The 20,675-nt window shown below is 39.1% G+C and overlaps 1 protein-coding gene across 1 annotated transcript; it reads left to right on the forward strand.

The window, feature by feature from the left end:
* The first annotated feature begins 625 nt into the window (after window positions 1-625).
* On the forward strand, window positions 626-17,817 carry htr2aa (5-hydroxytryptamine (serotonin) receptor 2A, genome duplicate a). The gene is made up of 4 exons (XM_029428453.1): window positions 626-722; window positions 1,222-1,283; window positions 1,875-2,106; window positions 14,575-17,817. The coding sequence occupies exons 1-4, from the start codon at window positions 626-628 to the stop codon at window positions 15,417-15,419; spliced, it is 1,236 nt and encodes a 411-aa protein (XP_029284313.1). The 3' UTR covers window positions 15,420-17,817.
* The last annotated feature ends 2,858 nt before the right edge of the window (window positions 17,818-20,675 follow it).

The raw sequence follows: 20,675 nt of genomic DNA on the forward strand, positions 1-20,675 counted from the left end.
TCCTGTTCTGGTCTCATGTTCAGCATCTTTACATCTGGTACACCAGCAGTCTAAAGTGAAATAACAAGTGAAATGTCATCATGGGAGCAGAACATGAAGTACAACTTATACTGATGAAGTGAGAGAATAAACCTCGCTCCTCTGGCAGGACGGACTTCACTGCTGCAGTCGTGATGAAGACCTGGAGGAGAAGTGAACAGCTGTAATATATCCATCCTGTAGTGAGTGGTACATCCTGCTCGTGTCCCTTTTAATATACATATTCTCTCTTCTTCATCTGTTTCCATTTCACCAGGGTAATGCTCTGCACCTTTGAACTGTCTCGTGTGAAATTGCTTCTACAAATAAACCCGCTCCAGCTGGACGCAGAATCTGCCTCCATTCACGTTAATGTCCACAATATTGTATGAAGTAGTTTCCTTCTGCAGAGTGGATTCAAGAACAATTTGGAGGAGTGTATCTATATATAGAGACGTGCTGCTGCAGGCGGCCGTGAGGGAGAAGTGCTGGTGTGTGTGTGTGTGTGTGTGTGACACGTGTGCATGTTACTTCCAGCCCGTGCATCTGTAGCTCCGCTCTGGATGTATCTGCAGGTTGTGAAGCCTTCGGCCATGTTTCCGTCTACATGACTCACGACATCCATCAGCGTGTGATTAGCTGGTCAGACGAGTCTCAGACTGAAGCTGATGTGTTCATGTTGGTGTTCGCTCTGACTCCTACAGGTGAAGGTGACCAGGGCTGAGCCTCTCATTGTGGTCATGACATGACATGTCATGAGATACAATTATATCTTTAAATTATTAATAACGAGCACTTAGTTACTTACATTTCTCACATTTTTTCTCGAGTATTTGCTCATTTTAATGATTTTAACTCATTTTAGAGTTGTTTTTGTTTCCAGTTCACTGCGATTAACAAACTGAACTCCAGTAAATCAAACTATTGTCAGATTTCTCTGTGTGTGCACGCAAACATCTGTACAGCTGGGAATATATATATATATATATATATATATATATATATATATATATATATATATATATATATTCTTCTCACTCGTCACGTTTCCATCTGAATCTAAAGAACGTTTTGATCGCGCTTTTAAAAAAATCTATAAAGAAATTGCCAATTAATTAAATATTTTTTTCTTAATTAAGTCTCCAAACGAGCTGCCATGTTGGTCGTTTTGAATTCTTGGAGTGAAAGCTCTCGTCCAATCAGGTGCCAGATGCTATCGCGCCCCTGTGGACCCGCACCATCGAGGTTCTTATGCCAGCGGCTGCGTGTAAACTTTGTGAAGAAGCTCATTGAAGCATTTTAATTAACTGAAAAGAAATCGAAGGATATAAAACACAGTTATTGCCAATATGCTTTATTTCTTCTCACTCATCACGTTTCCATCTAAATATAGTGCACATTTTAAATTGCATCTTTCAGTTAATCTGGAAAGAAATTGACAATGAATGAAATGAATTGTCCAGTGAAGAAGAAGAGGAGATTAAAAGAGCTCTAAGGAGGAAGAAGCAGAACATGTGTTAATGTACATCATCATTTATTTACTCAATCTGTTCCCTGTGCACTTGTCACGTTTTGCTTCTATACATAAACCAACTTTAAAAGATAAAGCATAAAAACATTTATGTAATATTAAACTATCATCCCTGAAAATATTTGTGTTTGAATTCAACAGATTCAATCAAGAGGTTTTATTCTCAGCGTCGTTATCGACAATAAAGATCTTTAGTCAAAGCTTCTCCAACATCCAGTGAAATAAATACATTTAAATAATGGTGCAGGAATAATTCACATTTATTAAACAGAAGATGAAACAGAAGCCACGTTTTTAAATACTGTTCAGTGGGATTTAACAACAGGACACTAACAGTATTTTACCCCCCCCTGCAGACTACGGCTGGCCGCTGCCCTCTGACTTTTGTCCCATCTGGATCTACCTGGACGTCCTGTTCTCCACGGCGTCCATCATGCACCTCTGCGCCATCTCTCTGGATCGATACATCGGGATACGAAACCCGATCCACCACAGCCGCTTCAACTCCCACACCAAGGCCCGCATGAAGATCATGGCGGTTTGGACCATCTCCGTGGGTAAGAACTGCGTTGTTCATTATACATCCACATGTTGAGGAGGAGCAACACAGTTAGCGCTACACGTTAGGCTGGGACGAAGTTTGAAGGTTGTTTGTGTTTCATGATCAACGATACAAGCCATCCTCTTGTAACGTTATTCAGAAACGCTTTGGACAAATAAAATAATGAGAAGTTCAAAGTGGTTTCTTACTGTAGCGAGGCCGCGGTTCAAAACTGAGAAAGCCCTTACTCTGAGAGGGCAGCTGCTCACGAGGAGCGTTTATGACTATGATTTCATGGAGGTGAGCGAACAATCGTGTGCTGATAATTGGCTTCTGCCTGGCTGGTGTCCAGCTGAGCAGGTCAATGGAGCTTGATGAGCAGGAAGTGTAATGATGGTGCTGCAGACGGTGGAGCTGGAGGCGCGGACGGACAGAGTGCACATTAGCTCTGCACGGCCGTTATGAACAAAAAGGAGAAGGGAAATTAAACAGCATGAACATGTATTGCAGTTTCAGCCGTCTGAAAAACAAACCATCAGTTATTGTTTGAAATCTAATCGTCCAAAAACTTTTCCACTTTCCGGTCCTAATTGATTTGTTTTTCTCTTTGTTAGTCGGCATGCTTTCATATAAAGCTAATTAAGTTCATGTTGATCCAGGTGGCAGTGCACACAGCCCTGATATGTTATCTCATGAATAGATGAACATTGTCAGAGCAGTTCATGATTTACAGACGACAGCATTCTGCTGACTTTAGATAAAAGACGAGCAGCGCTTTGTTCACCAGAATGATGCAAATGTCGAATCAGCAGCAAGAAAAGTGATCGATGAAGAAGTGTCAGCGATAAGAATGTTGCTGGATTACTGAACGTGCTCAAGAACTTCAGAAAAGCTCTGATATAAGAAAGAAGAATAACCTGCATCTCAGTCTTTTTTATCGTTTTAAGATTATATAATGTGCTGTAATATTTAGTATAATATCTGTGCACAGGAGTTAGACTACAAAGAAACACAAAACAACCAAAAAGAGACACAAAACAACCACAAAGAAAAAAGAGACACAAAACAACTACAAAGAGACACAAAACAACCACTAAGAGACACTAAACAACCACAAAGAGACACTAAACAACCACAAAGAGACACAAAACAACCACAAAGAGACACAAAACAACCACAAAGAGACACAAAGAGACACACAACAACCACAAAGAGACACAAAACAACTACAAAGAGACACAAAACAACTACAATGAGACACAAAACAACCACAAAGAAACACAAAACAACCAAAAAGAGATTTAAAACAACCACAAAGAAAAGAGAGACACAAAACAACCACAAAGAGACACTAAACAACCACAAAGAGACACAAAACAACCACAAAGTAACACAAAACAACCAAAAAGACTCAAAACAACCACAAAGAAAAAAGAGACACAAAACAACTACAAAGAGACACAAAACAACCACTAAGAGACACAAAGAGACACACACCAACCACAAAGAGACACAAAACAACTACAAAGAGACACAAAACAACTACAATGAGACACAAAACAACCACAAAGAAACACAAAACAACCAAAAAGAGACTTAAAACAACCACAAAGAAAAGAGAGACACAAAACAACTACAAAGAGACACAAAACAACCACAAAGAGACACTAAACAACCACAAAGAGACACTAAACAACCACAAAGAGACACAAAACAACCACAAAATAACACAAAACAACCAAAAAGACTCAAAACAACCACAAAGAAAAAAGAGACACAAAACAACTACAAAGACACACAAAACAACCACAAAGAGACACACAACAACTACAAAGACACACAAAACAACCACAAAGAGACACACAACAACTACAAAGAGACACAAAACAACCACAAAGAGACACAAAACAACCACAAAGAGACACAAAATAACCACAAAGAAACACAAAACAACCACAAAGAGACACAAAGAGACACACAACAACCACAAAGAGACACAAAACAACTACAAAGAGACACAGAACAACTACAATGAGACACAAAACAACCACAAAGAAACACAAAACAACCAAAAAGAGATTTAAAACAACCACAAAGAAAAGAGAGACACAAAATAACTACAAGGAGACACAAAACAACCACAAAGAGACACTAAACAACCACAAAGAGACACTAAACAACCACAAAGAGACACAAAACAACCACAAAGTAACACAAAACAACCAAAAAGACTCAAAACAACCACAAAGAAAAAAGAGACACAAAACAACTACAAAGAGACACAAAACAACCACTAAGAGACACTAAACAACCACAAAGAGACACTAAACAACCACAAAGAGACACAAAACAACCACAAAGAGACACAAAGAGACACACACCAACCACAAAGAGACACAAAACAACTACAATGAGACACAAAACAACCACAAAGAAACACAAAACAACCAAAAAGAGACTTAAAACAACCACAAAGAAAAGAGAGACACAAAACAACTACAAAGAGACACAAAACAACCACAAAGAGACACTAAACAACCACAAAGAGACACTAAACAACCACAAAGAGACACAAAACAACCACAAAATAACACAAAACAACCAAAAAGACTCAAAACAACCACAAAGAAAAAAGAGACACAAAACAACTACAAAGACACACAAAACAACCACAAAGAGACACACAACAACTACAAAGACACACAAAACAACCACAAAGAGACACACAACAACTACAAAGAGACACAAAACAACTACAATGAGACACAAAACAACCACAAAGAAACACAAAACAACCAAAAAGAGATTTAAAACAACCACAAAGAAAAGAGAGACACAAAACAACCACAAAGAGACACAAAACAACCACAAAGAGACACTAAACAACCACAAAGAGACACAAAACAACCACAAAGTAACACAAAACAACCAAAAAGACTCAAAACAACCACAAAGAAAAAAGAGACACAAAACAACTACAAAGAGACACAAAACAACCACTAAGAGACACAAAGAGACACACACCAACCACAAAGAGACACAAAACAACTACAAAGAGACACAAAACAACTACAATGAGACACAAAACAACCACAAAGAAACACAAAACAACCAAAAAGAGACTTAAAACAACCACAAAGAAAAGAGAGACACAAAACAACTACAAAGAGACACAAAACAACCACAAAGAGACACTAAACAACCACAAAGAGACACTAAACAACCACAAAGAGACACAAAACAACCACAAAATAACACAAAACAACCAAAAAGACTCAAAACAACCACAAAGAAAAAAGAGACACAAAACAACTACAAAGACACACAAAACAACCACAAAGAGACACACAACAACTACAAAGACACACAAAACAACCACAAAGAGACACACAACAACTACAAAGAGACACAAAACAACCACAAAGAGACACAAAACAACCACAAAGAGACACAAAATAACCACAAAGAAACACAAAACAACCACAAAGAGACACAAAGAGACACACAACAACCACAAAGAGACACAAAACAACTACAAAGAGACACAGAACAACTACAATGAGACACAAAACAACCACAAAGAAACACAAAACAACCAAAAAGAGATTTAAAACAACCACAAAGAAAAGAGAGACACAAAATAACTACAAGGAGACACAAAACAACCACAAAGAGACACTAAACAACCACAAAGAGACACTAAACAACCACAAAGAGACACAAAACAACCACAAAGTAACACAAAACAACCAAAAAGACTCAAAACAACCACAAAGAAAAAAGAGACACAAAACAACTACAAAGAGACACAAAACAACCACTAAGAGACACTAAACAACCACAAAGAGACACTAAACAACCACAAAGAGACACAAAACAACCACAAAGAGACACAAAGAGACACACACCAACCACAAAGAGACACAAAACAACTACAATGAGACACAAAACAACCACAAAGAAACACAAAACAACCAAAAAGAGACTTAAAACAACCACAAAGAAAAGAGAGACACAAAACAACTACAAAGAGACACAAAACAACCACAAAGAGACACTAAACAACCACAAAGAGACACTAAACAACCACAAAGAGACACAAAACAACCACAAAATAACACAAAACAACCAAAAAGACTCAAAACAACCACAAAGAAAAAAGAGACACAAAACAACTACAAAGACACACAAAACAACCACAAAGAGACACACAACAACTACAAAGACACACAAAACAACCACAAAGAGACACACAACAACTACAAAGAGACACAAAACAACCACAAAGAGACACAAAACAACCACAAAGAGACACAAAATAACCACAAAGAAACACAAAACAACCACAAAGAGACACAAAGAGACACACAACAACCACAAAGAGACACAAAACAACCACAAAGAGACACACAACAACTACAAAGAGACACAAAACAACCACAAAGAGACACAAAACAACTACAAAGAGACACAAAACAACCACAAAGAGACACAAAACAACCACAAAGAGACACAAAATAACCACAAAGAAACACAAAACAACCACAAAGAAACACAGCACAACTACAAAGAGACACAAAATAACCACAAAGAAACACAAAACAACCACAAAGAAACACAGCACAACTACAAAGAGACACAAAACCCTGAGCAAACACTACAACGTGTACGTCTGTAACAAACTAAATCTAAATGTTGATCAGTGAGCTTTAGAGCTGCTCATAGGAGGATTTAGTTAGTTTCTTATTGTTGGTTGTTTTGGTCTTTGTGCTAAGCTTCATATTTACACAAATGTGAAGTTGCATCCATCTTCTCGTCCAACATTCTGTACGACAGAAAATAATACAGAGGTTTACAACATTTGAAATTAAATCCTGCATGAAAAGTCACAAAGTAAGACACGACAGTCCAATGAAACGTCCTCATGAAAGACATCGTCCCACTGAATAGTCTTTTAGTGGTGGACGTAGAGGACGCTGGAGAAAAGCCTCTCTGCACCAACGACACATTAATGCTGTTCATAAATATCTGCCACTCAGATCCTCTTAAGAATGACACCCAGGTCATGTTTTTATTATAGTTTCCCTTAATGCGGCTCTGCACAGACCGTCAAAGAGTCTCATAGACAAAACATTAAGTAAGAGAAGTAGCTTCATCTGTTAGTTAGTTCAGGGGGGACCTCGATGTGCTGCTACACTCACAGTGATATATATATATATATATATATATATATATATATATATTTATTGTTCAAAAAGATTATATTTTGTTCTGGAAATGACAAAAGTCGTGTCTTGTAATCAAGGACAATACAATGTTCTCGTCTCAAAGTCGATGGTTTTATGTTCGAAGCCTGAAATAAGTTCTGAGGTTTAAACAAGCTGAAGAGATTTTCACAATTTGTTCTGCAACATAAAATACGTCAGTGAATAAACTTTTATGTGTCTTTATAAAGACGGTTGTTAACAAGCGGCTGAATGAGAGTAAACGTCTGGACATTAGCTTAGCATTTAGCTTAGCATTTATATTAGCATTTAGCTTAGCATTTATATTAGCATTTAGCTTAGCATTTATATTAGCATTTAGCTTAGCATTTATCTTAGCGGTGGTGATGTGAAGTCAGTGGTGTAGGTGTAAGTATGTGTACGTTTTATAAATGTTTGTCACAGGTGACGAGGAGCTCTGAAACACCAAAATGTTTCTTCGAGCTTCACAAATATGGCATTTATGTTTTGTTTAAATTTTATTAAACCATGTTCCACTTTTAGGAGAAAAGGCTTTAAGGATGTCTTCTTGGTTTGATTGTATCTGACGGAGGTGAATCTGAAAGTATGTCGTAGCTTCACAAACAGGTGTTTACGGCCTTTCAACTCGTGCAGGTAAACTGGAATAATGTGAACAGAAAGTAACTCATATTAACTCACTTAAAATCTAACCACCACATTTCCCGCCATTATCTTAAAAAACAGACGAGTCTTCAGTTTGTTATGACGAAGATCAAACTTCACAATTATAAACTTACTTTAGATTATAAAGTAAGTAAAGATAATAAATGTAAAAGTGTTTCAGTGAAGTAGTGTTAAAACTGTCCTTACCCATAATCCCTTGCTCCACATGCGTTTACATGCATCTTTGAGTTGTGAGGTTTCTGCTTTAATGGTGGATCTAAAGAACTGTCGTCCAATAACTCGTCTCAAAGGACCAACACAGATACGGTTCATGGAGCAGAAAGATTTAAACTTTGTGAGGACGTTGGGAACAGGTAGATTACAACACATTAATGACATTACTTCAGTCCAGCAGCGGGATTATAAGGACTCCACTGAGGTCTGTCGCTGTGACGGAGAAGTTACAATAAGTCCAACTTCAAAGCAATAACAATGTGAATGATAGGAGTTATTCAGGAGGAGGAACTTCCACCTGCTTGTTTTCAGTAAACCAAACATCCCTTCCTGTTCTCGTTGTGTTTTCTCCAAACTGTATTGACCTAGAACAGGCATTACTCCGTGTGCAGTGAGTTGTCAGCCTCGCCTAATGTCTCTGAGCTCCTGTTTGCTTCCTGTTGTCTCCACTTCATTAGCGCTGTCGTTCTGCGCTGCGGCTGCTAACGACCGGGCCGTGCCAGAGCTGCACATCACTAATTCAGTCTTCCTTCCTCGCCCAGATCCAAAGCACGATAGCTGGGAATTGCTTGCTATTTATGTTCCCTTCACAATAAATTAATGCAGTTATGTAATTTATGTGAGATCTGGAGACAAGTTTCAGTTTGTTGTTCAGATATAAAGATCTTCTGGGTCACAGAGAAACACAAACAAGATGAAACGTGAAGGTCACTCAGAGACGTGGAGCGTGTGTCACCCCGAGATCTGGTGCAAAGCTCAAAGTGTTGTTCGTCAGCCTTCACTCAACGCCAACGTTCATGTCGGGCGAGTTTTTCTTCAACAGTCCTGGATTATATATCTCAATATAACTTGGTGGAGGTAATATTGAGATGGTTGAATAATATCCACTTCACCTAACTACCTGACTGAAATGTACATATTAGTTCATATTGTTTTTGATCCTGTTTATATTCTGATTTTAATAAACTATTTAATAAAAAAAAAGCTGGAAATAAAATAAAATAAAAGCTGAAATATCATAAGAAATGTGTAAAAGTTGGTGAATCGTTCAAAACAAAATGTGACGAAGAATTTAAAATCGTTATCAACAAACAAATAATAATAAATGATTATGGATTGAGCCAGGGTCGGGAACCTTATTGGCTGTGAGAGCCATAAAAGCCAAATATTTGTAATAGTATTTCCTTGTAAGCCATACGGTCCGAGGGCGTGCGTGTTCACTCCGCTCCTTTCCTTGACTGTAGGTGTGTGCGCACGTGTGTTTGTGTGTCGGGAGCGAAACCCCGCCCTTCACAAAACAGAGCTCAAAATTGTCTGCGAGCCATATGTTCCCGACCCCTGCATTAAGATATCCAGCATTAAAGACACATCAACAATAACATAATTATTCGTTCTGCAGAATGTGTACTTTTACTTTTAATACTTTAAGTTTATTTCAATATTAATTCATTTAATTTTACTTTAAGTGCATCTTTGAAAGCAGGACTTTGGCTTTGAGTGTTTCTACTCGTTCGTTTTGCTTTTGCTGTCAAGACAGTTTGTAGAAACAGTCTTTTATATTTTAGTCACCCAGGTTCTCTCTGTAAATGTAACCCTCGCTGTGCACGTTTAGTTCTCTCACACACACACACACACACTCTGATTCTGTGTACGTTTCCAACAATTATATGTAAATAACTGCAGGCTAGAAGGACTCAAGTCAACTCCACTCCAGCTGCACAGAGTATAATAATGTGACGTCAGCATGGAGGGCAGCACGTCCCCCTTAGGGTTCACACACACACACACACACACACACACACACACACACGTTTTTCTGTTGCCTGAAAAGGAAAGTAAGGAAGTTTTCTTTTATTCACCTTTGCTTCCCTTCACCAGTCCTCCTTTATCTTTCTTAAATAACATAATATAACACAAGATAGAAATACTATTTAAATCTAAATACTTTAATAGATGCATCTTTTCTACAAACACGCTGCTTTACTGTCTACAGTCTTATGTTCAATTTACTTTCTTTTACCTCTCGGCTTCCCACTGGTAACCCGTGTTTAACGTTTAGCTCCCCCAGCAAAGTCTGCAGATCTGCAGACGTAGTGAAGTGAGCATCAAGAGCTCACAAAGTCTGCAACAGAGCCTGAAGCATGAGTGTGTGTGAGTGTGTGAGTGTGTGAGTGTGGACGTTGGTATTGGGCAGCAAACTGATATGAGCTCCCAGCTGCAGTATTACGAACTGTGTGCAGAATGAATCACTGACATCATCACAGCAGGTACAGGAGCTCTGGGTGAAGCAGCTTTTCCCCTCGGGACTCGATGAGCTGACTCACTGCCTTCAGCCTCCGTCTCTTCACCCACAATCCCTGCAGAGTCGGATGTTTAGATTTCCTTCAGGACTCAGAGTCTCCCAAAGCGATGTGAGATCATGAAGATGAAGCCGCAGCCCACTCCATCTTAAAGTGACAAAGTGTATTTATCAGCAACTGAACCACAGAAAAGTCCCAAAACCTCAAGTATGACGTAATATTTAACGCCGTGCAACTGTCGCCATTTAAACACGTTGTTAATCGGAGTGACTTGGTTAAGTTTGAGAAAAGATTGTGTTACGTTCTTAACGTTCTTCAATGCAGGACGTTGTACGAGACGAGGTTACTTGCCAACGTCCACGTGTCAGCAGTGCTCGCAAATATGTTTTACATTATTCTTTTCCGTTTTTTTTTAAAGGTGTTTTTTAAAACAGTTTAAATTCACAGAGCCTGAAGAAAAGGTGTTTGTCTCTGTTTTCCCGCCACACCTGGAACCCCGTGTCCTACAAAGTGACCTTCATGCACAAATAAAATGCATTCTCCATTCAGTTTCAAGGGAAACATATTTTTATGATCGCAGTTTGAAACACGTGGTTCACACACAAAAACTCAAAAGAACTACTTGGTTATGTTTATCAAAACATCATAGTTTGGTTTAAAATAAGTATCTTTGTTGTGTTATTTAAAAAACAGCGATCCTCTCCAAAAACACTTCTGAATAAGTCGTCTGTCAGACTTAAAAAGCCGCTATACACTGCACACGTTTATCTTTGGAACTACAGTTCCCATAATGCTTTGGTTTCAGTTTACATGACCAAGTAAAGCATGTAAAGCACGCAGGATATCTGTTAGCTCACGCAGGGACAGACACTGGATGACTTTGATACTGAGAGTCTTTCCTTCTAAGTGGGACAGATTCATGATCGGCCTCAGAGGTAATAATAATCCTTGCAATGTATAAATCACGCTGAATCTAAAAATATGTTGTATGATCATCTGTCTCCTTCGCAGCTGCACTAGGAACAACTGACATCGATCACAGCTTCCCAACACTAATAAAAAGCACTTTAACAGCCGTTCTCTCAGAATGACCAGTAAAGAGTAAAGATTTTCCCAAACATCCGAGCAGATTTCTGGCGAACGCTTTTCTCTTAAACTTGCTTTGTTGCATTTCAAAATGAAACCCTGAAAGTCTCCATCTCCTCTCTTCCTCTTCATCTCCTTTGTGTCTAAAGCTTCTCCCTCCCTCCTGTTTTCTCTCCTTTCATCTTTTCTCCCACTTCTATCAAGTTTCTTTCCTTTCTTCCTTCTCGTGTCTCTGATTTCATGTATTTAGAGCAGAGCGTTACCACCAGGGACAAGAGAGGAAAACCAAAGAACTGACAAAAACTAGCTTTTGATTTGTGGATTCTGCATAAGAGTGAGGTGATGGATGCTCGGGGGTTTTATCTGAAGAGTGAATCCAGGCGCTCGTATCCACAGTCACCTCGACAAACAGCATCTGATCAGCTGAATATGAAGCCGACAGTAATGATATTTTCTGTCTCTTTGTATAAACTCTCTCAGGCGAAGTGTTTCTTCTTCTCTCTCTCAACTTCAGTCCATCACACAGAACATTTAAAGACTGGAATGATGAATATGAGCGAGATTAGTCTGAAAACTAATCACCTGCCTTTTTTATTCAGCCTCCATATCATCACCACAGCAGTTTGTCCCACAGCCTCAGGGTCTCATCTCCTCACTGTCAATCAAACAGTGTGGGCGCATGGACCGATTACTGACCAGGCCCAGGGGCCCAGGGGCCCGAAGTGTCAGGGATCCCCCAGGCCTTCACTTACAAAATGTCACTCATAGAGACACATGCCAACCAGGAAGAGACTTAAAATAACAACAAAGAAACCAAAACAACTACAATGAGATGCAAAACAGCTGCAAAGAGACAAAACAACCACAAAGAGACACAAAACAACCACAAAGACACATAAAACAACCACAAAGACACACAAAACAACCACAAAGAGACACAAACCAACTACAAAGAGACTCACAACAACCACAAAGAGACAAAACAACCACAAAGACACTGCCTGATTTGAACAGGTGTCTACATTGACAGTAACACATTTACATACTTATGAGCTAGGTGTTGAGAAAGGCTTGAGTTAGATGGTGGAGATATTTAAATGTGAGGCTGGAATATGAAATAGAGAAGATACTATATATAATATTAATATATTTCTTTAGGATATTGCAGTGATGAAATCTTCAAGGTTTCTTGTCTAGAACTTGGAAACGTCGGCTGTAAAGGGAAGTTATTGGTTTAACGGCGCAGAATGAGAGAGAAGAAGTCATTGCACGTGTTAATGTGTCTGATCTGCCTCAAGGTTTGAAGATTAGAACAGTTCCACCTTAAATTTAATCATTTCAGCTCTCGTGACGTCTTTATGTCGAGCGAGGAGGTCTCAGGAGGCTGGAATTTGAGAAACTGTCAAAACATCCGCAGGAGAACCATCCGTTTTTTACCCTTTCAGCATCCAGCTCCCCATTACGTCCTCGCTCACTGTGTCCCCTGCCGTGTCTCTGTATCACCTCGTATTCGTTACACGCAGGTAATAAGAACATTTCTGAGTTTGTATCCTCACAGTTGTTTGTAGTCGCTAAATGAACTGCTCCTCCCACCCACTTCCTGTAGTTTACAGCCGTCTCACCCTCATCCAGAACTCTTTTTGATGAGTTTGCTATTAGTTTTATCACAACGTGTGAATGCATAAACAGCTTTTTAACCAATTGGAAGAAAAAAATGACAAAACAGCAACAAAAAAAGGAATTTAGGCTGAAGAAACCAAATCATAAGCAGCACATTTCAAAAAGGAGATCAGGACTGAAAGGACTGTTGAGAGAACAATGTAGAAATGTAGGTTATAAACACACACATACACACACACGCACACACGGCTGCTGAGAGGGAGAGGTGTACTTTCCTCCCACACCGTGACAGACATGTAAATGGAAAAATGGAGCTTTAGCCTCAAACTTAATGGAACATTTGACACATTTAAATTCTTTAAATAGCAGAGCTTGTAAATACAGACGACCTGCTGAAGGACACGGGCGAAATATGCAGCGAGAATTTTTATGTTTCGGTAGATTCAAATTTAAAAGTTTCATTTTTGTTGATCGAGTCATAATGACAAGGCTGTTAATAAAGTTTAAAAAGATATAATTACATATTAGAATCTAAACTGTTACAGAAAGATTTCTTCATACACACACACTGTTAATGTTTTAATGCCCTTCTTGTCTTGTGTGCGGGGGATCATGGTCCCCTGGAAGAACCTAAAACCAGTTGTCAGTGTGTGTGCTTAACAACCTTTTCTTGATAATATAGATTTCTCAATAAATATAATATACACTTCTAATATCCAACAAGCTCACCTCAGTCTCTTCAATTCTGTCAAATATAGATAAACATTCATGCATCATATATACGAGTATATTTCACCAGCTGAAACTTCAGCAACAGAAAATCAAAACAAAACAAAAACCAGGTTTAAGGCATTACGGAGCCTACTCAAAACTTGAAATACTTTTCCACATATGACCTCAAATTTGTTAAATGTGTTCTTTTAAATTGCTATTGTCTTCTCCATGTTCAAATACCTTCTACCTCCTTTATTTATTGTGCCTTATTTGTGCAATATTTCACAGTACTGTGAAGCAATACCTTTTACCTCTTTATGTATTTGTATATTGTATATTGTGTATATCTCTTGCTTTTAGTTCATTTACATTTTAAATGTTGCTGTTGGAGGGTTAGTAAAGTAAGTTTTTCATTGTACCATATAACTGTGTGTTACCTGTGCATATGACAATAAATATCTTGAATCTTGAATCTTGAAATAACACTACTTGTGTAGCAATGTAGGAGGAGCAGCAGTTTCTAATTCTAATCCTTTCAGCTCTGCAGCTCTCACACAAACAAACAAATATTAACATGAGTCACAGAGATTATTCTGGTTTGTAATTTCCTTCTCCTCTGAACTGCTTCCCTCCTCTCTGCAGGGATCTCCATGCCGATCCCCGTGCTGGGACTCAGAGACCACTCCAAGGTCTTCAAAGATGGCAGCTGCCTGCTGACGGATAACAACTTTGTGCTGGTCGGCTCCTTCGTGGCCTTCTTCGTGCCGCTCACCATCATGGTCGTCACCTACTTCCTGACCATCAAAGCCCTGCAGAACGAGGCCACGCTGTGCTTGGACCAGCTGGTCCCGCGGCCCAAATGGAGCACGACGTTCACCTTGAGCTTTTTACCGCAAACCTCGCTGTCCTCCGAGAAGCTCTTCAGACGCTCGATTAGTCGCGAGGCCGGCGGCAGAAGAAGCAGTGGTGGCCTGGGAGGTGCCCGCGGGAGCATCTCCGGCTCCATGTTCGGACGCCGCACCATGCAGTCCATCAGCAATGAGCAGAAGGCGTCCAAGGTCCTCGGGGTGGTGTTTTTTCTCTTTGTGGTCATGTGGTGCCCGTTTTTCATCACAAACGTGTTGGTGGTGGTGTGTGATCCGGCGGTGTGCGACGCAGGACTCATGGGAGGCCTGCTCAATGTTTTCGTGTGGGTCGGATACTTGTCCTCCGCAGTCAACCCGCTGGTCTACACACTGTTTAACAAAACGTACCGAGCTGCGTTCCAGCGCTACGTTCGCTGCCAGTACCAGCCGGAGAAGAAGCCTCTGCAGCTCATCCTGGTGAACACCATCCCGCCGCTGGCCTTCAGCTCCAGCCAGCTGCCCCTCGGCGACATCGGGAAGTTTCGAAATGGAATGGCGCACTCTGGTGGCGGCGAAATTAAGGACTTCTCCTTGTGTCGGCCGGAAAAAAGTCACGCAGTCAAAGACGAGAGCTGCGTGTGAATGAAACCTGCTTCAAGGTCGATGCTGCGCAAATCACGGATTAAATAAAAACCTTTAAATGTGGTCACGTCAGACTTACATACAGCGAAGGGTTCGAGTTTTAAAGTGCCAAAGACAAAGTGCCTCCAGTCATGATTTAAGAAACAAGAATAAACTTTTACATTTCAGTGAATTCTAAACATTTTCAGAGCGACTTGAGTCCTGAGATTTATTCAGCGTCTGATTAACCATAAGTTTGTGAGTTCCTTATTAGAACAAATACACCTTTTGATGACACAAAAATAATGTCAATCAGTGCAAGAGTCACGGATTATAACATCAGTCAGAGTCTGAGCGCCTCCTCCACACTGCCAGCTGATGGAATCACTCTTGGAAAACATATCGCTTTATTTTTCCCTTTTCTTTCTTCAACGATCAACAAGAAGGACGAGTCGTATACATGATGTGAGATGATGGACGAATACAAAGTGACAGAATTGACCCATGTTGTAACTCCTTCATTTGTCACGGATGTTCAGCTGCAGTGACCTCAGCCAGCCAGGTGATCTCCATCTCCCATCAACCCTTGAGGTGGATCAGCAGGGATCAGATTTCCTGCGACTTTATCTTTACGTCAGTCGGAGAGCGAGACCGGAGGAGACGATACACTGGGACTCCAGACTCTCAGATGAAATAAGGAGGATAATTATTATGTCTGCAAACAGATGCTCATTAAATGTTACAGAGAGACAACGTGAATAAATCTATATTTGTATTTTGTGCAGGTATATGTGAATAAATGTATAAGATTGTTGATGTTTAAAAAGTTTAGTTTTGGACGTTATTGTCACTGACACAGTGTGAAGATTGTAAAATGAGATTGGCAGAGAAGGAAGAGGATCTAACTGCAGATGTGTCCATCATGTGTTCTTCTCACCAGATCAAACATCTGCATTTGTTTTCCAGAAACTTTGAGGTTTTTGTTTAAATATTTGTTTTAAAAAGTGGATGTGAGAGAATCACCTGGAGGATGAATGCATGAAGGTAACTATGGATGCACTAAACGCATTTTAGATTATTTATGACTGAAAACAAGGCCAAAGAAAAAACACAAACTCTGAAACCAGTTCAGCAAAAACTGAATCTGCAGAAGTAAAGGATTGTGAACAAACAAACTTATGTTTACATTTACTCACAAACAAGAAAGTTGAGAACGATCGCGGACTCATACGCCATTTAAAAAATATACTTTGTTTGTTTACAGTCTTATTCTTCTTGACGGAATTTGTTTATAACAACATGGAGGGCGAAGTGTCAGGTATAATAATATAATAAATTCAAATAATAATTATTGACAGGTTCATATATTTATCCTGTTTACACGTAGGAGGCACAGAGACCGATTTATCTTTGCTAATAATATGATGCTTTCATGTTAATGTGTATTTTCAGACACAATTTAATTTAAAAAAACAATAATGTGCTGCAAGAAGCACATATGGACCAGTGTGTTGGACACATTCAATTTAAAATACTTCATTAGTCCCTCGCGGGGATTCAAGACAAGCGAGCCTGCAAACAGAAACACACTCGGACGATTCATTTGCACACAAAAAAACATAAAAATACAAGAATTAAAAACATGGAATAACTGCAGCAACATCAGTCAAAAGTTGTCTGACGGCTTCTGGAATAAAACCAAACTTCCTTGTATTTGTTCCACATTTGTTGGTCTTGCAGCTGCTTGTAGATGTAAAGCAGCAAATAAACAAAAAAGTAAAAAGCAACGAAACGTAGATCGAACTGGAAATGAATGTGGACTGAAAGTTGAATGTAAAGACATCGTGATATATTTAATGAGTAGTTTAATGTTCGCTGATGTTTCCTCTCTGTCAGGTTCTGATCAGCGTGATGAGTTAAATATTCATCTGGAACATATTGTAGAAGGTTTTTTATTTTACGAGCGTAATAATCTTCTTAAACACGTTTGTTTAAATGTTACACTTTAAACTGAAGCTGCAGCTCGCTCAGGGCAACAGAGAGATGACCGCTGCACTAAACGTCGAGCAGAGACAGGAAGTTATCATGAGAGACAGGAAGTTATCATCAGAGACAGGAAGTTATCATCAGACACAGAAAGTTATCATCAGAGACAGGAAGTTATCATCAGACACAGAAAGTTATCATCAGAGACAGGAAGTTATCATCAGAGACAGGAAGTTATCATCAGAGACAGGAAGTTATCATCAGAGACAGGACGTTATCATCAGAGACAGGAAGTTATCATCAGAGACAGGACGTTATCATCAGAGACAGGAAGTTATCATCAGACACAGAAAGTTATCATCAGAGACAGGAAGTTATCATGAGAGACAGGAAGTTATCATCAGAGACAGGAAGTTATCATGAGAGACAGGAAGTTATCATCAGAGACAGGAAGTTATCATGAGAGACAGGAAGTTATCATCAGAGACAGGAAGTTATCATCAGAGACAGGAAGTTATCAGAGACAGGACATTATCATCAGAGACAGGAAGTTATCAGAGACAGGAAGTTATCATCAGAGACAGGAAGTTATGATCAGAGACAGGAAATTATCATCAGAGACAGGAAGTTATCATGAGAGACAGGAAGTTATCATCAGAGACAGGAAGTTATCATCAGCAGGTTATTTATCACCTCAGCAGGCTCGTTAACGACAGCAAAGAGAAACATGAGCTCAGCAGGTGTTAGTTCAGTTTCACTTCAGGTGAATACGGTACAAACAGCTAACAGACATCAGCATCAAACTTCTCCAGTTCATTACTGACGTTAACACAATTATCTTTTCTATTACGAGATTTCTTACATTTTATGTGTAATCGTGCAAATGAGGCATTATGTCATTAAATTAAGTGAACATGTGCATCTATTTCCAGAACAGAAACGTGAACATTAGAAACAGACAGCTTCAGAGATATGTGATGTAGAAATATATTTAGTTAATAATTGTAATGTTTGCTTGGAGCCTCGTCTCCAAAGTGAAGGCCGGTTCCACATCTCACTATTATTATAAATAATAAATAATGCATAAAAATACAACTTTCTTACACTGCAGTTTGTGTTCAGACTAAACAGAAACATCGTCAGTGAGCAGCTGCTGGTTGACAGGAGAGAAAAACGCCTTCATGCAAAACAGACAAAAGAAATGACAGTTCATCCTGATGTCTCTAAAGACATCTGGCCCCCAGGAATTAATATTATTATTATGATGATGTTTATTAATATTATTATTATTATTATTATGGACAAAACCAGGTAAATATAACGTAGGTTGTAAAATAAATCCCCTTCTCTGTACCTGCACATGAGAACCATCTGGCTTCTTGTTGCTCTTCCTGGTGACGTGAACACTGGACACACACACACACACACACACACACCTCTAACATGTTTTATATTTTAGTCTCTTTTGGAATTTGATGTTTGATGGTTTCTTTTGTACGTTAACTGTTTGGAACATCTGTTGGTTTTCAAATCAAAGTAAAAAGAAAAACTGGACACGCGTGTAAGAGTTGTATTTATTCAAGTGAATGAATGAATGTTGACACTGATCTGCCTCCAAATACCTTCATCATCTTTAGCTTTTATTATTTTCTATAATCGCTCAATAAGCGTTTAAATCTCTGTGGGTTCATGGATGAAGGCTGTTGTTCATGAAACTTAAACTATTTAGTAGAACTAACGATCTAAAAAAGGTACAGATAAAAACACAGATGTCAGACATGTGAATGTGACACACAGACGTACTGATAACCTTAATTTAAACACACAAAACAATTAGTGAATAATTAAGCTGTGTAATTATTAGTCAACCTTTTTCCTTTTTGCTGACTCATTCGCGGCCCGGTGGCAGATGTCCCGAGGCCCAGTTCTGGTCTGCGGGCCGGGCTTTGAGCCCCTCTGCAGTACAACACGCAGCCTCAAGGTCTTTGAAGTTCTTGAACCCAAATCACTTCCTGCACAGATCCCCTGAGACCACAGCACATTACCAACACATGTACTAAATAAAGTGGGTCACTGGGAGACGAGAGGCTGTGTCTACATGAACACGCTGCACAAACATGGTCACTGTAAAAACAACACTTCCTGCCTCATCTTTCAACCAGAACTGGAATATTTACAGTGTTTGAATAATGCATGAGGTGTTTCATATATACACATTATATTTCTCCTTACAGCGCGTGTGTCAGGTTGATGCAGTAAACACATCAGGACACGCTGCGACATCATCTCTGCAGAGAAGCTGCAGTTCTATTACATTCTGATCACGTCAGCTGCTTTCACGTGAACATTTAGACTCTTTCATTTAGGAAAACTTCAGCACAATCAAACACATTTTAAAAAGCAGGAGATGTGCTGACAGCAGGAAGCATTAGAGACAGAAATCTGATCGCATTAAAGTCCGATGTTGAACAGATGTTTGCTCCTCCCACTAGGAACCGGTTTTGACTTTGTGCAAAACTGTCTCCTTCAAAATAAAGTTCCTGTACAACTAAACTACAGGACCTTCAAACCTTTAGCTTCTGATTCCGGTTTATTTCCTGTCTGTTATGTTTTGGTTTGTTTTCGTTATCTGTAAATGTTTGTACTTTTCTTTTCCCTTTCAACTTGACCAGGACTCTGACGGAGGACATGTTGTGTCTCAACGGGACCTTTCTGCTTAAAAAAGGATAAATGGAAAAACTCTCTGGATGACAGTCACATGTAACAGAACCTCAACAAAACTACTTGGTGGTACTTGGTAAAACATCATGGTTTGGCTTAAAATAAGTATTTTAATATTTATAGTTTGTTGTGTTTAATTTAACAAAAGAAATTCAACGTTGACTTTGGTTTGATTAGAAACATAACGTAAAACATCAAAAACAAACCAGGAGAAAATATGTTGAATGGAGAAAGTAACTTTAGGAGACTTTAATAACAGCAGTTAAAGTTAAAGAAGGTATCAAACAATAAATCTGTTTCACAGCATTTTGTCTCATCATAGGAAAAGCATAAATGTAATGAATGAAATAAAAACGATTTCATTTGGTCAGGGAGCTGTCTTTACTGTGGCCATCATAAAGACTCATTTCAGGTTAAATCTTCAAATATCAGAAGGATTATTATTTTCAGGCGTAGTTTTTCCACATTACATGAAACTAAATGTCCTTTCTGAACAATAACAGCAGCGTTACTGCTTCCCACTGCTTTCTATTATAATAACCTATTTCTCCTTTCGCTTCATTACTAATG

The sequence above is a fragment of the Cottoperca gobio genome, unplaced genomic scaffold (genome assembly GCF_900634415.1).
Source record: "Cottoperca gobio unplaced genomic scaffold, fCotGob3.1 fCotGob3_94arrow_ctg1, whole genome shotgun sequence".
Classification (NCBI taxonomy): Eukaryota; Metazoa; Chordata; class Actinopteri; order Perciformes; family Bovichtidae; genus Cottoperca; species Cottoperca gobio.